The 24,849-nt window shown below is 29.0% G+C and overlaps 1 protein-coding gene across 4 annotated transcripts in view; it reads left to right on the forward strand.

Annotated features, from left to right (window-relative positions):
* The window catches only part of LOC122268406 (basic helix-loop-helix ARNT-like protein 2), a 69,569-nt gene extending 44,939 nt beyond the window's left edge, over positions 1 to 24,630 (forward strand). For all 4 annotated transcript variants that reach the window (XM_087151997.1, XM_087151996.1, XM_087151995.1 and 1 more), the window contains 3 exons: positions 1,368 to 1,424; positions 18,530 to 22,167; positions 22,890 to 24,630. In XM_087151997.1, the coding sequence (XP_087008123.1) occupies positions 1,368 to 1,417 (50 nt within the window). In that variant the 3' untranslated portion in view covers positions 1,418 to 1,424; positions 18,530 to 22,167; positions 22,890 to 24,630. The remainder of the gene's footprint in view (positions 1 to 1,367; positions 1,425 to 18,529; positions 22,168 to 22,889) is intronic.
* The last annotated feature ends 219 nt before the right edge of the window (positions 24,631 to 24,849 follow it).

Raw genomic sequence — 24,849 nt, forward strand, 5'->3', positions numbered from 1 at the left:
AAGAAATATGTTATTTTTTTCTAGTCAAATTTTCTTTTACATTTCAAATCCATTTTAGCACTTGCAATATTCTTTGCGTGACAAAACGAACATCTTTATTACACGATGACTAATAAAAGCAAGTGCTATGGTGAAATAGATTAAAATCCAACACCACAATAATTACTCAAAGATCAGATTAATGCACCCCGAACCAGTCGGAGGTGGTAGGCGAGATAGGACATGTGACTCTCCAGACTTAGCTATGAAAGATCTTGATGTTAAAGGAAGGAAAGAGAGGAAACCTCCCGAAGAACTATGATCAGTTTTGTTTTCTTCATGCAAGAAAATTTTTTGTGTAACAAAAAAAATTCGAAAAAAAAAAAGTTGGGAAAGAACTACCTGCTGTTTGTTTACTTAAGTAACTACTTTTTTTTTTTACTCACCACATGACTTGCACATATTTCCAGGTTATTTTTGAAAATACTTCAATATGACGTCCCATTCCTGAAGGAACCTTTAAAGCACTCTAATTGAAGAAAGCCATCTGGTACAAAAATGTTTTAAGATTTTTTTGGCGTCATTAGAATATGACTACTGCAATATTTACTAACAATCTTGGAATCAGGAGCATTTGGTGAAAAACTTGGCTGGCACATCTGATCACTTCGGTATCAGATCACAGATGACTCAGAAGCATCGGAGTCTAGTTTCATTAAATTAATGTGTTTTAATATATCACTCCTACCACCCTGGCTGATATTAAAGTCGTAGGCACTCATATTGCAATATTCATATGTGTTTATCTTATGTGTTAGAATTTTTTTATGGTGGAAAATTAATTTTTATACTATTCAGAAATACTTTAATTTGCATTACTTATTTTATTATTTAAAAATAAAGTGCAAGCCCAGAGCGCACATGTTAAAAATATATTAGATTTAGATAAGAGCACTCAGAGGTTATCATGGGCTAGTTAAAAAATGCAGAACGGACCAGCTGTCACAGGGCATGCAGGGTAGAAAGAATAAAGTAGTTTATTGTTTCGGATTGGATAAGAAAACTTTTTCTCTTTGAGTTAAAGGATTTGATCATGCCATTCCTTGGTGATTAAAGTAGGTACATTTGGGACAATACTTGGAAGAAAAAAGCACTTTAAAAATACTAAATTGATGTAATGAAAATCATTAATGGTTTATGCATATAAAATTGTAAAATTAGATGCATTTTTGTAAAAATCATGAAAAATTTGCACAAAGTTAACTGGTATGCAATTCCTTGAATTACAATTAAGTTTATAAAACTCTTTAGACATATTCCTTATATTTTTTTATTGAATGTAATTACAAATTCAATTTGTATTTTTAACTTCTTACATTTTTTATCAGATTCTTTTTCTTCTGAAGAGAAGATGAAACAGGAGAAAATATCAAAGTAGAATTACGGTAAGTCCCACAAAGTCTTATCTGATTTTATACATGTGCTTACTTTTTAATCTGCTTTTAAATTCGTGAGTTTGGAGCAGCATGTCTTTTTTTGGACCTTGTGCCACTAAACCCTACACTCAATTCAATTCCCACACAGTTGATTACATCTTTGTTCCAATTTATACAAATGTTAAACTTATTAAATTATTCAAGTGCTATCTTTAAGATTCATTAAAGTGATATTGATCAGAGAATGAGTTGAATAAATTTAGAAATATTCATGATTTTTACTTCGTGCATATTTTATGAACATTGAATAGTTTTTTTAAATATTTAATTAATTTTTAAATATATGTTCTATATAATTTCAAAAATTATTAAATTTGTATTTTAATCTGAAGTGTCTTTTTATTTAGCTGATTTTTTAAGCCTGTTACTGTGTTTCACTTCTGGTCTTAAGTGGATAATCTAAAATTAGAAATTGGTTAATTATCACTGATGTGATATCAGACAATTTTTTTTCTATACTTTTAGGTAATAAATATTAAAATAAGGAATAATCTTAATCAATATTAAATAAGAAATAATACTTAAAAAGGGTTGCTGTTTTTTTAATGCTGATGAACTTTTTTCAAATTGTTAAAAATTGTTAGCAGATGTTAAGAGTTACCTTTAAAAAAATGGTCATATTTTTTTATTTATTAGGGGAGAGTGACTCACCTTGGGACACTTTTTTATTTTCATTTTTTGAAATTTTTTTTATTCAGATCAATTATTTCAAAATTTTACCTGGTATTCTTGTAACATTTGAAAGCATTTTTAACTAGGTTTTGATTTTGTATCTGTCATAGAAAGAATTTTAAACAATTTTTAGTTACCTTGCTATTTGTCCCAAGGTGTACCTCCTAGTGTGGCACCTTGGTAATTGTCTAAAGTTAAAAAGATGTGAAAAGTTAAGTAGAAGTTTTCTAAAAATAGTTCAACTAAATAAATTTACATTTTTTAATTTTGTTAATAAAGTTTTATTTTGTTAGTTTCAACTTCTTGTATGCAAATCCAATTGTTTAGAATCAAATACCAAACCTAAAGAATGTTCAAAGCTTTGCTCTGCTTAAGTTTTAACAAAATGTCATTTGAATCTATGTATGATTTGTCTTCTTTTTTGGGATAAATAAATGTTGCAGATTGATTCACTCTTCTCAAAACTGATAACTCTTACTCATCTCCATCAACTCTTTCAACGCAACCTACAAAGGCAACAATAGATTTTTTACCTGTAAATTTGATATGAGCAAAATCATTGTTCATTTCAAAATCAAAAATTTCAATCAAAAATTGTTTTAAAAAATATTTTTGTAATCTTGTTTCACTACTTTTTTCTTATCATCAAATATTTTATTGTCACTTTCATTGTTCAATTCATTTAAGCTGCAAGCATCATCATCACTGTTATCATTGCAAAAATCACTAATTACTGGTTTTCTTCTGGATATATTTGTCACTAATTCTGAGAGCAATAAATCCTCATCTTCCCAGATTTTTGTTTACATTCTCCCAGTTTGGTGCAATGTTCATTTGGTTTGGCAAAGCACACTCATATGTACGTGCACATGCCTCACATATTATTAATCCTTAATGGTACTTGGAGGCTTGTAACATATAGTGTACCAAATTTGTTTCTTCCTCACCTGTGATTATTTTGCGACTCTGTATATATATTTAAAACATATTTAAAGTTAGAATTTGGCTGCTCTCTTTTTTTAAAGGAAATAAAATTGCGGTTCATAGTGGTCTTACTAATACTGTAGAATTCAGCAGCTTTCTTACGAGTCATTTCCCTTGATAAAATTTTGCAGCTGCTTTTTCAACATTGTTAACACAAACTGCTGCATTATTTTTATACTTTTTGCTTCTAATTCTTGTGATTAGTTAAGTCTAATGAGTTCCTAAAATAAGAAATAATAACTATTAATGAACACAGATTATATATATTAAAAAATACTTTGCAAGCACAATATCTTTTTGTGAAAAATCTATTTTTAATAAGGATTAATTATGCATATCCAGTGTCCCAAGGTGGGCCACCTCCATCTGTCCCAAGGTGCACTATGTACTTAATAGGATATTTTAAAATATCTTACTTTTAGGCTTAGCATTAGAACAATTAAATTTGATCACTTCTAAAGGAAAAGCTTTATACTTATTACAGAGGTGCCAACCTGGCCGAATTAACAATCAGGAGTCTCCTGAGCAAAAATTCAGGAGATTTCAGGAGGGGTAAAAAAAAGTTGAATTTTCACCTATAAAGTATCATTTTAAATAAAAAAAGTTATATAACTATAAAAGACAAAAAATTTAACTTTCAATCAAGTAGTTTTTGGTTTGTAATAGTTTTAATATGATATAAACAACACACACATCAGTGAAATTAATTTATTTTTCTAATTCAAAATCATAAAAAACATAGCAGCAACAACAGAAATCAAATGGTAAGAAAATACTATTTTACTCAGAAAAAGAATTTTTAAATTGAAAAAAAAAAATCAATCCAGGAACCATTTTAATTTTAAAAAGCAAAATAAATATAGAAACAAGAGAAAAACATTACTATGATAGAAATAGCAAATAAAAAGCATATAAATTGTAAACTTTTTCAAAAAATAAGAAAAAAATAATTAAAATTTTAGAAGACTTAAAGTAATTTATCAAATTTCAAGAAAAAGATAAGAAGCATAATAATTATTAGCCGTGAAATAAAAAACAAATATTCAGAATTTTAAGTAGAATTTAAAGAATTATAAGTTGCAGATTTAGCTTTTTGCAATAAAGATTTGCTAAAGGTCTGTTCATGACAATTGCCTTTCATTGTTGATTTTAAAATCAGCACTTTTTCAAGTGTTTCGTTGCTCATAGATGACCTAAACTGTGTGCAAGTTTTGGTGACAAAGCTAAAGATCCTCTCACATGTAGCATTACTGTGGGGGAGTGTCAAAATGCTTAACATAACTTTGGATAACACTCCAAATTTATTGCTTCCGGCAACATCTTTCAGTTCGCCAATCAAGGCCCATGCCTTATCAACTCTTTCCTTGATTATTTCTTGTGGCAATGTCTCCATTTGCAAAGTGCAAAATTGCTTTTGAATGACATCAAAATTAGAGTCTGAGGGAATAATTATTGGATAACGATCCAGGAAGAACTTCACTGACGAAAATGAAGCTTGATCTATGGTTTCAATGCAGGCTACTTCTGCATTGATCAAAATTTCATCATTGTAAGGAAATTTTTTAACAATGTAGCAACAAACATTCTCATAATATGATCGGACAGTTTTGAAAAAAAGTTTCTTTTTTGAAACATTTTCTAAAATCTTAGAAGCTTCCTGCCCAATAACTATATCAGCATCAGATTTTTGATTTTCTAGTTTAGAAAACTCCACAGTAAAAAGGGTCGATGCTTTCAATGCAGAAGGTTTAAGAAATCTTGAAAAGAGTTCTTTTAACATATTTATTAAAATTTTTCGCAAAACATGTATATGCGGAATGCTAGATTGAAGGGTTACATTCGGACCCTCAAAAACTGGCAAAACATTAACCAGGAAATGGCATAAGGCCCTATTTATATCAGAAGAAAGAAAGAGGAAAATCCTTTCCTCTCTACTTAACACATTTTGCCTTGCATTAAGATCTTCTGGTACACAAGGACTTGACTCACGTTTTCTTTTTTTGCTATTAGAACTTTGAACATTCACTTCATTTTTAAAGAGTGATGTCAGTGGATCCCACTGCTGTAATAATCTAGTTAAGCATCTACCTAATGATAGCCATCGGGTAGACACATTAATAACGTGTGTTCTTAATGGCTTAGGGAAAAAGGTTTAAAAAGTAAAACAAAAGATTAAATAATTAATTTAGAATGAACCATTAAGAATTAATTTAGAATAAACAATTACAAATTACTAGAATAACAATATCCTGTAAACGGATACGTATCATCTTAATTCGAAACATGGCCAAAAGTATAATTTAAAAAGATTTGCGTTGTCGCAATAACCTGAAAGAAAAATAAATAGCTGAAAAGGAATGGATTGCCTAGAGTTAAAAAACACATGAGACAGATAAAACAAAAATACAGAAATTTGTAAACTCACCACATTTTATTTGTTAGACAGCACTCTTTTTTTTAAAAAGATTAAAAAACGTATAAATGCAAAACATCACTATCTACAGCCACACAGGCCACAAATTAAAAATTATAGAACAATTTTAGAGATGTAAATGGATTTGTCTCATGCTCAAAAAATCGTCATCAATTTCTTCTAAAAATCAGACTCCACGCCTCCCTGATGCACAGACGTACATCAGGGGGCCCACAAAGAAATCGAATGAATCTTCTCGAAAAAGGGGGAAAAGGAGTCCCTCACTCCCACGTTGCCATTACTTTTTGTTGAATACAGTTGCACTTCGGGAACTCAGCTGACAGGTGTCGCTGCGGGGAAAGTTCAACCTAATCCCATGGCGTTTCAAAAGCTGCTCCTCGAGATAATCTGCTCCTATAGGATCAGTCCATGCAATTTCTTCCTTGTACAAAGCAATACTTAAAGTCTTATATTTTTGCAACTTATGTCTTTTCTTAAAGACATTAAAATTGTTAAACAGTGTTTAACATTGCTTCACTAAAATAGCAAAAAAAAATGAAGAAAAAAAAATTCAGCTGCCTTACACATTTCTTTTTTTGGAAGCATGTGGTTAAGAGAATAAAAAAAATGGTGAGTATCCGAATAATATAACATACATATACAATTACAAAACAATGGTGGTGAATTTATTCTATCTTGTCTCAAAAAAAATTTGTTAAAGTATTCATCTTATCCCTTCATTCTCTCTTTCTTGTAAAACAAAAAAATTTTAACTTACAAAACTTCATTATACCAACAATACTGTCACCTAATAACATTTTGTCATACAGTATCTAAAAATGCACAGTAACTTTTGTCAATAAGTTTTAAAAAAAATTTTTGATATTGATCTCTTTCTTTTTTTTGATCAATTTCATGTTTGGCACTTATATAATAACATATGACACTAATTGGACAATCTTTTAGATCTACCTCATACTCCTATACTAGTGTTTGCATTATTTTTTTTTGTCATATGTTATGCAATTATTTACATTTTGAATCCTACACTAGTATTTGCAATGATTATTATCTCAATTCAGCACATTTACTTATTTATTCTGCTCATATTTCATTTTATTTACTATATCAAAATTTTCCTTAAATTCACTATACTCCCTATCTTAATCAGACGTTATTGAAATGACAATATAACTAAAAATTTGCATCACAAGGACAGTAAAAATCCTTAGTAGCTAAAAAAATAAGACGGTTATCAGAAAGAGAAAACCAAGAAAAAAATAAAGTTTAATTTTTGAATGGGATGTTTCCATATTTAATGATAATTGTACCAGCCAGTTTTCATCAAATATAAAATTTTGAGCTCGAAGGGGAAAAATGCAATTCAAAAATCTAACCACCAAAACAAAATTTGCTAACTATATATTTTTACATTTAAATAAACCTTGAGTTAAAATTGTCAAATCAATACCCTAACAAAAATATGATAAACACTCTAACCATTATTTAGCTTAATATTCAATGCTGATATCATGATCATTTGAGTTGTCATTCTTTAGTTCCTCTCTTAATGACTTTTTTTTGAAAAGTTTACTGACATGAAATTTTTTGTACATGTCTCTTCTATCATCTTTTAAATGTACTAGGTAATTGTTATTTCTAAACTTTTTCGTAACCTCAAAAGGACCTTCATATTTGGGATCTAAAGAACGAACATCAGTATTTATTTTTAAATAAACAAGATCCTTACACTCATAATTAGGAGTTGGTCTACCCTTTATGTATTTCTCATGTAGTTCAAAATATTTATTCTCATTAAGCCTCACTATTTCTCTGGTCTCTGCAATGTGCTCTGTTAATTTTTTAATGTAATTAGATGGGTTTTCTTCATTGTTGACATTAACACTTACATTTAATGGGAGATTTAAATTTCGACCAAAAAACAATTCTGCAGGAGTATAACCTGTAACCACATTTATTGAGGAATTATAATGCAATTTGAAAAATAAAAGTTTATTTGTCCACTCCCAACTATTGTGACACATTGAAGCTATTGATTCTTTTAAAATTCTGTGAGATCTCTCCAGTAAACCATTAGATAAAGGATAATAAAATGAAGTTTTTCTATGTTCAATATTTAATGATTTTAAAAAGTTAACAAACTCATCAGAAGTGAAATTAGTGCCATTATCGCTAATTATTTCTTGAGCTAACCCAAATTTAGAAAAATAGTCATTTAAGCTACTGATTATGTTTGATGATTTTATATTTGTTAATGGTATGGTCTCTAAATATCTTGAATAATTATCAATAATTGTTAAAATAAAAAATTTGTTGTCAATAGACCTAGGCAATTTTCCTACAATATCAATTGACAATCTTTGTCCTACATTGAGATCACTTTTCTCAATAAATTTAGTTTCAGTAATTTTTGGTTTAGGTTTATTTGCCAAACAAGCATCACGATTCCACAAAATTTTGTGTATCAGCTAACATGCCATACCAGGAATAATTTCTCTTCATTAAATTGTATGTTTTAAAAGTACCAAAATGTGCAGCATGAGCTGCCTTAAGAACCTCACCTCTAAGAGATTCGGGTATAAAAATTCTACTAATAGTTTTATGAGGATGTTTAGGAGGTTTAATTCTCATCATAAGTATTCCTTTATCATTTACAAAAAATTTTTTTGAAGTGAATTTGTCATTGATTTTAAGTTTTGCCAATATTTCTTTAGTTTTGTTACAATTTTGTTGAAATTTAATTATATTCTCCATTTTAAGATTTTCATTTACTTCAAATATATTTACATTATTAACAACAACATCAGTAATGGGCACTCTGGATAGATAATCAGCTGGATTTTTTAAACCTTCTATATGCTTAATTTGAAAATTAAATTCCTGTAAATACATAAGCCACCTACTCACAATCTCTGGTTGTTTTTGCAAATCAATATGAAAAGTTAATGCTTTCGCATCAGTTAAAACAATGAATTCTTTACCATAAAGATGTTGATGGAAATGTTTAACTGAATCAACAATAGCTAAAAGTTCTCGCCTAATTGATGGATATTTGGACTCTGCAAAAGTCAGTTGTCTGGAGTAAAATTCTATAGGTACAAAATTTTCCTCAATTCTTTGCATTAAAATACCACATAAAGAATTATTAGAGGCATCAGTAACAATATAAAATTTTTTGCTATCATCAATATTTTTTAAAGTAGGTGTAAGTAGTAATTGCTCTGAAATAGATTTAAAAGCATTTTGGCATTCTTCATTCCAATTGTATTCAACATTTTTTTTTAGTTAAATTTACTATAGGTTTAACAATGTCAGCAAAATTATAAATTAAATGACGAAAATAATTAATCATGCCTAAAAAAGTTTGTACTTGCTTGACATCTTTAGGAATAGGAAAGTTTACAATTTTTTTTACATTATCCGGAGCTGGGGAAAAACCATTTGCATGAAGTTTAAAACCTAAATAAACTATCTCAGATTTACATATTTGAATTTTTGCAGGATCTAAAGTTAAGTTGAATTTCTTAAGTCTGTCAAAGACTTTAATCAAAAAATTAATCATCTCTTCTATTGAATTAGCAGCAATCACTATGTCATCTAAAAAATATTGTACATTAGGCCCTTTTATATCATCTAAACACTTTGAAATTAAATTGTGGAAATAAGAAGTGCTGTTACGAGATCCAAAAGGAAGACGAGTGGGCTGAAAATTTCCAATTTCGCAACAAAATGCAAGTTTGGCTCTATCCTGCTTTTTCAATTGCAGTTGAAAAAATGCACTCTTTAAATCTAAAACCGTGTAGAATGCTTTTCCAGAAATGTCATGTAAAATGTCATTTATTTTAGGTAAACAAATTTTAAAAGTCTCAGTTACAGAATTTAGTAAGCGATAGTCAATGACCATGCGGAATTTTTGTAAGTTAGGGTCATTAACAAAAGGTTTCTTCTTGACAAAAATTACCGGAAAACAATAATTTGAAGATGAAGGTTCAATAATGCCTGCTTCCAACAATTTTTTAATCTCTTTTTTAGCAAATGATTTGGCAATATTAGGAATTGGATACGGTCTAGTCTGAATAGGAAATTGGTGTAATAATTTAAATTCAGGGATAACTGCGTTAGTAGAGCCTAGAGTAGCATAAGATTTAGAGAAAACCTCAGCATTATTCATTAAAATTTTGAGCATCTTGTCTGCATCATCCTTATTCAAATGTTTTAAGTCAAAATCACTGGTATTAATTTCTATTTTTCTAAGTTTATGAATTTCTTCCAAATTTAAATTATTTATTTGTAAATGCTCATCCTCTGTGGGTATCATAATATCATTTTTCTCAATTTCGAATACTTTACCAATTTTAGTTCCTTTATTTATAATTATTCTTTTGTCAGTATTATTTTCAATCATAGTTGCAAAATTTTTATCAGTAATTTCAATTAATGATTCATAAATTGTATACTTTAGTTTATTAATATTAGGAGAAAATAATATTTGTTTACAATTGCTTATATCTTGAGATACAGTTAGTTTAATTAATTTTTGGGTATTAGGCTCAATTACTATTTTCTCGGGTGCACAAGCAATATTATCTTTATCTATCTGCACATTATTACATAAATTATTTATCACACGAGGAGTATCTTCAAAAAATTCAAATGACTCATGCCCCATAATTAATTTCCTATTTGGTGTGTCCAAAATAATTTTGTTATGCTGTATAAAATCATAACCCAAGATAATTTTATATTTGTAATGCCAAGAATTTTGAGTTACAAAGAAGGTTCCATTAAACCATTTAGTCTTGATCTTAAATTTTGAGGATATAGCTGATAAGTATGGTATAGTGTTGTTATCTAAGGTATGTATTCTTACTGATCGAGATAAATAATTAACTTTAGTCTTTTCTTTTATTTCATTTACAGTTGCAGGATCAATTAAACTCAAATTAGCACCAGTGTCTAATAAAGCAGGTATTAATAAATCTCCAAATTTTAAAATTATAATAGGAAGAGCATCTGAATTGTTAATATCACCACATGTCATAACATGCTTATTTCTTAATTCTATTTCCTCATTTATGTCTTTTAATTCATCATTATTTTTATTTATATCATTTCTACATCTCTGATTGTTATTTGAATTATAGTTAGAATTTGTTATTACCTGATTTTTTTTATCATTATTATCTGAATTAAAATTTTTATGTTTGATGTTACTACTAATAAATATCCTACTCTTATATTTTTTATTATAATTTGGACTGACATTTTGTTTATAAATTTCCTTCTTTTTCAATTTTGTATTTTTATCCAGCTTTAACTCATTTGATTTGTTATTGGTTCTTGTAAACCCTGTTTCATTCCACCTGTTACAAGAACCATTAACTAGTTTATATTATTTCGTCTTCTGTCCCTACTGTTGTTACCCCTATTCCTAAAATTTCTGTTGAATCCTCTTCTGAAATTACTGCGACTCCTATCATAAGGTGTTACTCTATTACTATTATTCATATCTTTCCCTGGATAATACCAACATTCCGTTGTTAAGTGATATTTATTACATATATGGCAAGTTATTTTAGGTTGCACAAAGTTCCTAGTTCTTGAAATATTATTTACAGATTTATTCTTAGTTAAATCCTCTATTTTTTGAGTTAATTCCTCTATCCTGCGATTACTTTCTACCTGATGTTTTAATAGAATATCTACATCTGTTGTCTTCGTTAAATTATTTACATGATTTTCATTAATTGCGAGAGCATTTTCCACATCATTAGCTATTTTGCCTATGTCCTCAAATCTTGTGGCTCCCCTTTTCATGACTTCAAGTCGAATATCGGGTCTCATACTATCTAACAATTTTTGTGCCTTCATTTTTTTAGCCAAATTCAAAGTCTCCTCACTACTCTTATTATTTATTTCCAAATATTGATTGGTAGCTTTCTCCACCTCATCTATTAGATCTTTTATACTTTGACTAGGACCTTGCATAAGTGTGTTAAACTTTTTTTGTAATTCAGCATAATTTGCCTTTTTTAAGAATTTATCTTTAAGTATCTTTACTATTATTTCAAATTCATTGTTATTTTCAGTGTGTGCTTCACTGACTACTCTTAATGCCTCTCCTGTTAAATTTAATTTAAGAATTAGACATTTCTTTGTGTCGTCCCATTTCTCTAATATAGCTATTTGCTCTAAATTGCTAAGAAAAAAATTTAAATTTGCATCCCTGCTGCCACTGAAAGGTTGCAGCGAATTCGCCAAAGAAAAATTAGATTTTGCCATTAAATTAGATAAGTGTTAAATTATAGAAATATAATACACTCTCAAAAATATTCAAGATAAAAATCACAGATAAAATTACAAAAAATCAAGTTGTTATCAATATAATATTCATAAAACTGTATATATATATATATATAGAACCAATGGTATTACAGTCATTAAAAATGTATAGCCCTACTGCATTTAAAATACTATTTTCATATAACTATTGCTTAAAATTGTCCACTACAAATCCTTAAAATCAAGAATACTAATTTTTCAACATATATACACTTAATTTTCATTACTTTTGAAACCACACAAGACATTCATTTAATTAAAATTATTGCGATTAAGCATTACCTTTCAAACAATGAAATATTTCAATCAATAAATTATCAAAATCATTGGAGAGACACAACAATAATGCAGAGGAAGAGAGAATGAAGAAATATGAATCATGCACGTGTATTATTTTAATATGCCATGTGCCATAAATTTTGCAGCATATTTATCAAAAAAAATTATCAAAATTAGTCCAATCCATTCCAAAATTTAATTTTACTTAAAATATATATCATTTATAATGAAAATTTAAAAAAATAAAATCCTCAAGCTCACACCTGGTACTAAGGCACCAAATAATAACGTGTGTTCTTAATGGCTTAGGGAAAAGGTTTAAAAAGTAAAACAAAAGATTAAATAATTAATTTAGAATGAACCATTAAGAATTAATTTAGAATAAACAATTACAAATTACTAGAATAACAATATCCTGTAAACGGATACGTATCATCTTAATTCGAAACATGGCCAAAAGTATAATTTAAAAAGATTTGCGTTGTCGCAATAACCTGAAAGAAAAATAAATAGCTGAAAAGGAATGGATTGCCTAGAGTTAAAAAACACATGAGACAGATAAAACAAAAATACAGAAATTTGTAAACTCACCGCATTTTATTTGTTAGACAGCACTCTTTTTTTTAAAAAGATTAAAAAACGTATAAATGCAAAACATCACTATCTACAGCCACACAGGCCACAAATTAAAAATTATAGAACAATTTTAGAGATGTAAATGGATTTGTCTCATGCTCAAAAAATCGTCATCAATTTCTTCTAAAAATCAGACTCCACGCCTCCCTGATGCACAGACGTACATCAGGGGGCCCACAAAGAAATCGAATGAATCTTCTCGAAAAAGGGGGAAAAGGAGTCCCTCACTCCCACGTTGCCATTACTTTTTGTTGAATACAGTTGCACTTCGGGAACTCAGCTGACAGGTGTCGCTGCGGGGAAAGTTCAACCTAATCCCATGGCGTTTCAAAAGCTGCTCCTCGAGATAATCTGCTCCTATAGGATCAGTCCATGCAATTTCTTCCTTGTACAAAGCAATACTTAAAGTCTTATATTTTTGCAACCTATGTCTTTTCTTAAAGACATTAAAATTGTTAAACAGTGTTTAACACACATGTTTTAAGATCTTTCTCTGCTCAGCATTGAACAGAGTCTGGAATTCTTGCAGCTTTGACTTCCTCTTAGCACTTTTTTCTAAATAGAAAAAAATATCGATAAGATATTCATCTATCTTATCTGGTAGGACAGCTGCTCCTTTAAGGGCAGCCAGATTAATCAAATGGCAAGAGCAACCGATTACAGCCAAATGTTCGATTTCTTTTTTAAGACATCCAGCAACTCCAGTTTTTCCACCTGCCATTACTGGAGCATTTCCTGCACCAAGAGACAGGCAGTTTTTAAGTGGGATGTTATTAACATTTAACTCACTTAAAATTAAGTTGGCTATATTTATTCCCGTTGAATCCCCTTCTAAATTTGGCACTGACATCAAAGTACTCTCTATTACCATGCTTTTTTCATTATAGTAGGTAACAACAAGTGGATAGAGTTTCGCATCAGATTTGTTGCTACCATCAGTTGATATCGAAAAAGGATTTGCTTTTAAAATCTCTTTCACCGATTCTTTTTCAAGCATTGCCATTTCGCTTATTATTGCAGATGTTTTTGTTCTGCCAGCAGCATACTTCTTGGCAATGTTATCATTCGGAAACATTTTCCGAAACAGTGGCCCGGCATGATCAGCACAATTAATGGGTAGATTGTGCTCAATCAGGAATGCCGTAAAATAAGCTTCTGCCTTTATGACAGAATCATCCTCGGTTGGAAAAGAAATTTTTTTATTGCTTTTCATAAAGTTTATAGCATTTTTGTGCTTCTGCCCATTCAAGTGCCGCAAAATATCGTTTTTGCCGCCGTGTGCAATTAAAAAATCACACGCACAATCTGTACAAAAGGCATACACACTTCCTTTTTTAGAAGCAATAATAGAAGGAAACTCCTTTGTGTAAAATTGGTTAAAATTAGTTGAATATTTTCTTTTAGATTTCGACATAATAAAAATATTTTTAAACTAAATATATGCAAATTTAATTATTAATAATATTGATATAGAAAAGCAAATCAAGTTATAGAGAAACAACGTTCATTCATCTAAACACGTCAAGGCACGGAAAAAGAGTGGGCGGAGTCGGAGAGGAAGGGTGACGTCATTGATTTGGAATGTTAAGGAGTGGTAACGAAAGAGAGGAGGAAGAAAGCGGGAAGGGGGGATTAAAGGAACTCCTGCAACTTCGCTTTAGGCAGATAATAAATAAGGAGGGATGAAATATTACAAGGGGGAATCGAAACGCGTGGAAGGAAAAACAAAATATTTCGTCGCTCGCGGGAAATGAGTTAGGGTGTCGATGGAGGTAAAATTCGGGAGTTTTTTGAATAAATTCCGGAGGGCGGGAGCTGGACACAAAATTCGGGAGACTCCCGCAAAATGCGGGAGAGTTGGCACGTCTGTTATTATATTGCCCATTATTAAAAATAATTTTATTAAAATTTCTTTCTACAACTAATTAAATTTTTATATAAAAATAAAAAAACATGCTTCAAAAAATAAAAATTCTAATAAATTCTTACCTGCTTAATCAATCGAATCAAAGTATGTTCCAAGATTAGGTGACGCTGACATATATCTGAATCTAAAAGAACTTAAAGATAATTTAAAATTTAAGACCAAAAATAAAAATGTACCAAGGTGTACTGTGTCCAAAGAGCCACTCTCCCCTATAATTAACATACACCAGATTCAAAGTGTCCACATTTCTCTCTTAGATGACCATACACTTTTGAGTTTTTGTAGCTTTATCTATTTTATAGTTTACTCCATACCAAAACGATAGTTTGAAAAGTGTCTTTCGATAGTGGCAGAGTATGCTGGCGGCGCTGAGTGCAACGAAAAAGAGAAATGGCAGAAATTTTGTGGAAGCTTGGAACTTTTTTTTTGGACAATTTTTCATTATTTTTGTGATGAAAACTGTTGAGTAATAGTGTAATGCACCATGATTTTGAAAAGTATTCATCATCAGAAATTTTGAAAGCCATGGAATATGGCAGAAATTCTGGATGATGCATAGAAAGCTAGTCTTCTGCAAATTGCTCCTGTTCATTATTTAAAAGTTGTCCTCTTGTTTTGAGATCCATGGTGTATGCTAACAAATGAAGTGGCTGAATATCTTGATGGAATCTTTTTATAAAATGTTTATGGGGTTCTAATTCATCGCACGATAGTAAGTTAATCCATATTTTAACAGCTTCTGAAGATGAAGTATTTTCTGATTGAAGCTTATTTAAAGCTTCAGAAACTATTGATAACTGTTTTTCCAAATTAATAGCTTCTTGGTAAAGCCCAACATTATTGGTGAACCCTGAATAATGGAGTTATAAGAGACCAACTTCATGCAGTTAGGATAAAGTGTCTTCATTCCAAAGCCTTTTAATATTCTTAATTAGTCTTTTGATTCAATTGTTTTGCCAACTCCTGCTTGTTCAGACAAATAAGCAGTTCTGCTTCTTTCTTTTTTTCCGTCTGATAACTCGGTTTTGTTGTTGACATTTCTTTTTTAAAATCCTGATATTTCTATCTGGGCTACTGTTTCAATAATAATTGGAGCTCAAATATTCTTTGCACCTCTATATTCATAATTATTTTTTATTTCTTTCCCATGAAAAAAAACAAAAACAAAAAAAGGAGTTTGCCAGGATGTATCATTATTATCCACAGAAATATTTCTGTCAGAAAATAAATCAAATCCATATAATGGAGTAGGAATCATAAATGCATTTTCCATTTCTTTTTCAAAAGGTTCTACAAAATTCTCTTTATAGATTTTAATAAGTTCAGAAAAATCACGAGACTTTGAATTGCTTCGTGAACTTCTACTTAGTGTAGTGCAGTCTAAAGCAAATGAAAGTAGTTCATTTTTTTTTTGTTTAAATGATTTCCTTTTTAATGGTTTTTAGTGAAATCTAGTACATTATCAACAAATTTGCTTACTTTTGAAGAGACCAAGCTAAATGCTATGTCAGGACTTATCCACTTTCCCTAAAAAATCAGATATGCCAATAGTACTTGAAGATTTGAGATTTGCTCTTGGGTGCTTTTTACTTCAGGCTCTTTGTTTTTCACAAACAAGACATCCACTTGCTGATGATGACAAGTTGTAACTCTTTTACAAGCTTTGCCACATGAAAGCCATCTTGTGGCTGAAACATTCAGAATTTTGAAATTTTTATCTTTCACACTTCTCCCTGTATATCCTTAAAAACCTGTGATTTTTCGGGACTGTAGTGAGACATTTTCTATAGGCTAACTAATACAGAATCGACTGATTTTAAGTTATACTTTTTTAGTAGGTGGGCAAAGGCAAGAGCTAGCCTATAATTCCGACAATTTACCTATACTGAATGAGGTGCTTGCAATTCATCCTTCTTTGGATACCTCATGTTTCCCCATTCATTACATTTGCACCATCCAAAACAATAAATAAGCAATTTGATGCCTTTTGCAACCATGAACTTTTCAATGGTATTTGTAATAGATTCCACATTAATAGAACCCAAATTAATAATTCCAAGAAATTTTTCCTTAATTCCTTTCACTCCCGGTGCTTTGTATCTTGCAATCAAACCTAGCCCAATATTTTTCTCTTCTAAATACAAATCGATAGCTTGTATCAAATTATTTACAGAAACATTCAATAAATAGGTGGCTTTTTTGCGCAAGTTTTTAAATGTAAATTAATTATTGCATTACCCATTTAATTTCAAAGAAATCTTACTGTTTTAAAATTTTCTGAAACAGCCCAGTGTTTTTTAATCATAATGTAAAGTACTTTAATAAATTTCATAATAATTTTTCATTTGCACGTCTTTTTTCTTCTTAAACTTTTTTCGATCCCAATTCAATTTCCGGAAGAATAGAAAGACCTTGTATAGACTTAAACAAAGTTATTGTTTCTTTATGTTTGTTACTATTTTTGTGTGCATCTAGTAGGATGATCTGAAAAATCTACGCCCTTGTTGCACCTCCTAGGCTCATCCTTATAAAAAAGAGCAAATTTTCCAAAGATACCATTCAGCAGAAACACAGAAATATATCGAAGGAGAGGATTTTTCTATAGCAGAAATATCTTTTGGTAGTTTGTTTCTTTTGAAAGTTTAATTCTTCATCATCAACATCAAATAAAATATCTATCATCTATTTAAAAAATCAACACGACTCTAGAAACTGTGGAATTTGCATTAGTTCTACAAGTTTCATTTGAAACAGAGTCCTCCTCAAAATCTAAACCAACTGGTAAACTCAAAGTATTTGGCTCATAAGTACTGCTGTTTTTACAAGCTATAGATTCCACTGAGGAAACTGTTAAAATAGACTCAACTATTCTGTTAGAAGTACCGTAACTCCGCGGAGAAACACTGTCCTGGTAAAAACGCCACTCCATCAAAAATCTGTTAAAAAGAAAAAGTTTTTCACTGGTTACTAACTGCCGACTTAACACATGTGCTCTAAATACACCTATACATGTAGTTTAAATAGTTGAATAACCATTATAAGGGTATTGAATATACAAAAAATATAAACAATACTAGTTTATAAAGTGGATTCTAATAATTTTTAAGTAAAATTGTCCATTTTCTAGTTTTAATTTAAAGTAACCATTAAAATTGTTAAAAATAAAAATTAAACGATCTTACTTTAAAATCAGCAATCCAAAATCTTGTTTTAGAAATAAACCATAAATCTAAAGAAATTTTGTTCAAAAACTGAACTTAAAAACCTTCAAAATCGGAACTATTTCATTCTTTATGTCAGGTTAATCCCCGTCAATCGCTTTTTCTGTTCAGGAATGATTTCCGCTTTTTTTAAAGCCACTTATGACATTTTATTTTTAAAAAGCTTTCCAAGCTTGGGACATGCTTGCTACAACCCTCTCATAAAATTGCATTAAAATTTAAATAAAAAAAAATTAAAACAAAATAAAAAATTAAATCAAAATATAAAACAAAACAAAAAATTACGGAAAAAATGTAAACAAAACAAAAATAGAAAAGGAAAATATTAATGAAACAAAAATGCAAGAAAAGATCAGAAATGAAAATTAAAGATTTAAAAAAAAAATCAGCTAAGGAAGAAAATGAAGAAACTCTTAAGACAGAAATATAATCCATATTGGGAGGGGGAATTCTTAGTTAATGAAGTTTAAGATAGATTTGCACTTATAGTGCAATTCTATAAATAACAGAATTATTTATTCTCAAAAATTTATATTGTTGAAATTTGTTTGTTTTTTAGGTGATATCATATTGTTGAATGCCAGTGAGTCAAAATGTATTTTTATCCAAAGATGTATGAATTATCCCTGTGCAAATATATTGTTTTAAATTAAAATATCCATATTTTCAGTTTCACTTCATCAACTTTTTATTTTAATTGACAATATGTATGATGAACAACTTCTAAAAATGTGTAATCAGCTAAATACATAATTTACAACAGAAGTTTTATTCACAAATATTTATCATGAAGTCACTTATAAATATATATATATATTTGTTGCATTGTTATTTATATATATAAATTTTTAAAAATTTATTTTTATCAAAAAATTCTTGTTCAATGAGAAAATGATCTTCTTCAGAAAATACATATAAGTTTATAAACAATATTTATCTGTGATCACTGCCTTCAATTCTTTATATCAGTAGGGTTACGTTTTAAGTTATGTTCATTTCTTAGCTTAAGGGGACTTCAACTTGCAGCTTGCAAGTCAAAACCTGCCCACAGTGGCAAGCTTGACATACCAGGTAACTGGTCCAAAACAGTTTATTTTATAATTTACTAAGTCAGTAAACCTTATGAAATATTTAAGAGGAACACAATAATTGGTAAGGAAATTTGTCAAATGGCAAATATCTTATTTGATCTTTGGCATAAATATTACATGTTGCTTCAAAAAATATTTTTTACTTATTTCAAAACAACAGCCTCGTATATTGACATAGCTGGATGTCTAATAAGTCAAAAGGTTTACCAGGACAGAGGCAAAGGAGTAAAAATGCATTAGAAACTGCTTTAATAGGTCGAGAGCACAGAAAAATGAGCTTCTTTTTTTAAATTTCTAAAATTTTCGGACACCCGTTCTGTTAGTTGTAAACCTTAGGCTGAGAATTTTGGAGACCCCTACCATAAACCAATGTGCTAATCAAATCGTATCATTCAAATTGTTATTTTCTTTCCAGTCTTTTCGTATGATGAGTTTCAAAAAGTGTTTTTTGTCAATGTGTGTTACTAGAAAAAACTGACCATTAACTTTTATTTTTAAGGGATTAATTTTGTACTTAACTTTAATTTATTTATTTCAATCATTTTTCAAGCAATGGTTTGAATTTATGATTTTTAAAATCATATCCTCTCATAAAACTTGAATGTATATTCAATAATTAAATTTATGATAATTTGTCTTTGTAAACGACTTGCTGTACATATCATTCCAACTTTCATCTGAATAAATTTGTTACTAAAATGTGTTCGAAAATAACTATGCCTTTTATAAATGGAGATAAATTAATCACCTAAACTGTTAAAAATATAATTAACTTTATTTTCATAAGAAAACTTAACTTTAGTTTTTCCTATACATGTATGTTTTTTAAATTTGGCTTAAAACATTGCTTTCTCGTGAATTTATAGTGTTGGTGGTGCCGTGTCCCCGTCTGATCAAAATATACCCACAGGCTGAAAACACACGGGAATTAATAGGTTTATGTTCTTAAGAATCAGTAACTACTTGTTAGACAATCGTGCTACAAAAAATTTTTTTGGTTTCAAAGCTCATTTTTCTAATTTAATTTATTTAATAACTTTGTAATTACTTTTCCATACAAGTGTCCTTTTAACTTTACAGACTGGTCCTGAATTTTTGATTTATTAAATATTTGTCATGCCCATCACATATCTGGTTTATAAATTTGGATGCAAATTCATGAGAAATTGCAATTATAATAGCTACTTTTTTGCTATTCAGTGTTATTTTGTTTGTAAACTGTTTATTTTGTATAGCCAAGCTCATTAGCTAAATATCTAGATGAAAAACTAATTTTTCTTATGATTTCCATTGTTAAGAAACATTGAATTATGTATGATTTTATTTTTTATTTTATTTATAATCATATCATTAAGTTCCAAATAATTTAATTTTTACAATTTTATTAAAAATATAAGACGCTTTTACAAAAAAGAGTATGTATGCCTAAAATTTGTCAATGTTTACTCCAGAAATTATATTTTAATGCATTTATATACCAAATTATGATTACAGTTAATTTTTACTAAATATTGTTAAGTTTTAAATTTGGAGCATGTTTTTAAATTGTAACTCACGATAACAAGTGTAGCTTACATTCCAATCTCATTGCATGCTGTAAATGTTACATATTATAATTGACTTTTTTTAACGAGAATGTCTTATTTATTTTTAGTATATAATCGAGTTGTAGTGTTGTATTTGATTTAAGAGTATTTATTTGAATATACAGTAGAAGATCTTTAAAATGCAAACCTTAAAACCGAAGTCTTTATGTTATTTTGAATTTTGCATTATGTAGATCATGGCACCTATTACATTCTTACCTAGTATTGATAGCAATATAATTATGGAATATTAATGCTTTAAATATATTTTTTAAATTCAAATACAAAGGAACAAATATAAGTAAATTAAACATTTATTACTCACGAGAAAAAAATTATCAAGCTAACTAATAAATGTATCAATTTTACTTTGCTTTAGATACGGTGACTTTTTAACAAATAATTTTTCCTGTAGCATGTGAACAGTTTAAAGTTCTCGCTGAGCTACACAGCTCTTTTTAGGAATTTCAAGTATTTACCCCCCGAGATAAACCCTATTCAATATAGTTAGCTTCTCAAATTCATCATCATTTGATTCTGTTTCTGTACTATTTTCTCCTTTGTTTTAAACAAGATTAACTATTTCTGCATCAGTTAAATGCATAAAAATGTCAGGGTCATTATCAGCCTCTAAAAATTCTAGAATATCTGCTTTATAAACAATTGTCAACCTCTTATTATTTTGCAGGCATTTAATTAATTTTAATAGTCTTGACTTTAGCTAATGATTACTTAAGTCCGGAAAATTCCTTGTAATCAATTTCAAAAAACAGTGACTCTGGCCTAAATTTTATGCCAGACATTTACAATAGTTTCTTGGATTGCGAAATCCAGAATTTGAACTTTTTCTTGAACTCTAATATCAGGACAGGAATCAGAGCTCAAGAAATTTCTCAGAAAGCCACTTTTATAATTACATTTTAGATTCTTTATCTCACCCTGATCCATTGGCTGGATCAGAGATGTGGTATTTGGTGATAAAAAAAAAGTTTTTACATTAGGATTAAAAGGATTATTAGGACATTAAAAGGACATTAGGATACAAAGAGATCAGTGTGTGCAGTGCAGTTATAGAGTTGCAATAAAATTTTGCTATCTGCTGGTAAACCTATCTTCTTGTGCTCATAAACTTCTTTATTGAGATGGTTTTTCAATGAATCATTCTATACAAAGTTCTTTTGTTATCTCTGTAAATTACTGAAAGAAGCCCACTACCTAAAGTGCTTTTAAAGGATGAGGAGTGGCGCTTCTTCCAAAAACGACTTTATAACCGTGTGTACCTGTTACATTGCTGCAAATTACTACTGCAAGTCTGTGCTTGTCATTTTTCACTCCTAATGGTTCAGTTTCTTCTTTAGTTACAAATGTCTTTCTCGGCAAATTGCACCAAAGAGGTTTGATTTAGCCATATTATGAGTTCTGGAGAAAAATTTTCCTCTTCTACTAACTTTTTAAATTCTTCAATGAATTCATCGGCTGCTACTTAATCAGTAGACATTTTATTGCCATTTACCTTTAAGGCTACAGTGGACGTTCAAAAAATTTTTTTTTAGTTTTTATGCTACACTAAAACTTTTTTTATAACTTATGTATTCTATCTAGATATGCCCTTGCAAAAATTTTTGTAAAAAATATTTGGACCATTTTTGAGAAATTTGAAAATTTTTAAAAAATATTTCATCAATTTTAAAATGCTCCCAGCGGCTTAAAGTAAAATTTTTATTTATTTTTTTTTAATATTCTCTTTTTAGAGATAAATGTTAAAAGCTTTATGCATTATATAGGAATTTTCCTAAATTTATTTTAAATTTATGACCAAAAAACAAATTTTATGTAGATTTTTGTTTCAAAACAAAGGTCGTTAGGTACATGAAACCCGATAACTCTTCTATTACTTGTTATAAAACAGAAACAAATGCATAAACTTAATCTAATATACATATAAATAACTAGAAAAAAATTTCATCTCAATAGGATGAAAACAAAGTCGACTGGAACATTTTGAATACGTGAAACATAACAAAATTTCAATTTTGAGAAAAACAGCTTTTTGTGTAAGAAAAGGGGCGTGGCTTCATAATGTGAAAACGAAACTACCCTATAACTTCTCAAAAAATGACGAAATTTAAAAAAAAAAAATTCAGTTGAAAAAGCAATGAAACAAGTGTCTAAATATGTCCCAAAAAAAAACCCGAAATTTTTATCAATTTTTGGCAATATAAAGGTCCACTGTAGCCTTAAGTAGTGTATTCCGTGTCGATTTTTAAATTTTGACAGCCAGCCAGTCAGTTGAATATTCACATTTCACAATAATGTCACGTTTTTTAAGCTGCTCTTTCACTTTTTCACACAATATTGGGCCAGTAATGGGTTATGTTCTCTTGCAAAATCATTAAAATGAATTGTATCTAAAACACGCTATTGCGCTTCTTTAATTTGTTTTCAATTGTAAATTCCTTTACTGCTATAGTTTGTCTAAGACAAGAACTCCCCCAGACATTCGTCTGGACTTGTGGCAGTGACCATGGTAACGAGGTATGACTATTTCAAAAAGGGGTGCAGGGTGACTGTTTCGAAGTGATTTCGGGTCGGCGAGAGAAAGGAAATCCCTCTCTCTTCGGCTTATTGTGTTTGTCCTAGAGGGAAGCTACCCTCCCTAAAATGCTCCATCCTTGTTACCATAACACCAGGCGGCCTCAGACTTCGTGGCGGGAAGAATTCTTAGCTTAGACAAACTATATCAAATTTTTGCAAAATAGTAAAGGTAACATGTTTTTTATTTTGTCCTTTAGAAGAACCATTATCTCTTTCCATTTTTTATAAGTTGATCAGCAAAATCATGCTACCTTGTGATCAAACGTATAACAGAATTCAAGTAAAAATTTATTTATACTCTAGTTTCTCCCAATAAAAAATAATTCAATTTCAGAAGTGACTGAGAAAGTCATCATTCATATGATGCGTGATCTATAAGTTTAGTTCTACAGCAGGCAAAAATAAGATTATCTTGTCAAAAGTAAATAAACAAAATGCAATGTGTTCAAAACATGAATCGTAGAATTTAAGTGCGATTTTTATTGTTTACATCCGCAAAGTTGATGAGGTTTATAAAATTGACGTATTTTGATCTTCTGCTGTATATATAAATTTGATAGACCTGATATATTTATTTAAATAATATATATTACTAATTTTGTCAATTAAAAAGTTGGCAAGTTATCAAATATTGAATAATTTCTGGGTATTAAATTTCATATTATTATAAACAAAATAGATGCTGAAAAAATATGCAATTGAAGTTTTGTTTTTATCATAATATATATTTAAGAAGGTCAAGATTCTTATTTTCTTATAAAGTATATATTGTAAGAAGGTCAAAATTCTTATTTTCTTATAAAAAAAATTCAACTTTTAAGTTAATTTAAATTTAAAGCAATTTATTTTCAATTTAATTGAAAGCTTATAAATTTAAACCAAAAACTAAATTTATGTCATTCGCAATTTCATTATTGTTTGTTATATTTGAAATAATTTATTTAAATAAAAAATACAACTAAGTATTGTAAAATGTATTTTTTGACATCTCTTAGTCTTATGTCCTGTTTAATTTTTTTTAAGTATTTTAACATTTTAGTTACCAAACTTATATATTATGATTTTAAACTCTCAAAACATTATATTTATTGTTTTATTTAAGATGGCATTTTATTTTATTGATTTTGACATTACTTTTCATATACTTTTGTTTTTATTTTTTTCCCCCAACATAATTACTATTGTTGATTCAAATCATGAATATTTGCAAACACAAAATAACCACTTTTATAATCTGAGGGATCAAATTGCAATGTATATTTTGTATGGTACAAATATTACTTGATGAAAATGTGTGCATGAGTATAATCTATTTTATCTATACGAAATTATTCTGATGTTTCATATTTTGTCCTGAAAAATAGTAAATAAATTTATTATTAAATAAATTTCATGTCCTTTTTTATATTTTGTATGTTTATTATTCTAGTTTACTGATATGCAAACAGATTATAGTAACAAAGCTTTTTTTAATTTAAGTCATCTATGATTTGAAAATTTTTTTTGTTAAAGATCAAGGGGGAGAATAGTTTTTGTCAGTTTTTTTACTAAAAAATGTTAGGATAGCAATTACTTAGTTGTGACAAATCAGTAACGTGGAAACTCGC

Source organism: Parasteatoda tepidariorum, chromosome 9, assembly GCF_982258835.1.
Source record: "Parasteatoda tepidariorum strain Cologne lab strain chromosome 9, Ptep-v5.0, whole genome shotgun sequence".
NCBI classification, from domain to species: Eukaryota; Metazoa; Arthropoda; class Arachnida; order Araneae; family Theridiidae; genus Parasteatoda; species Parasteatoda tepidariorum.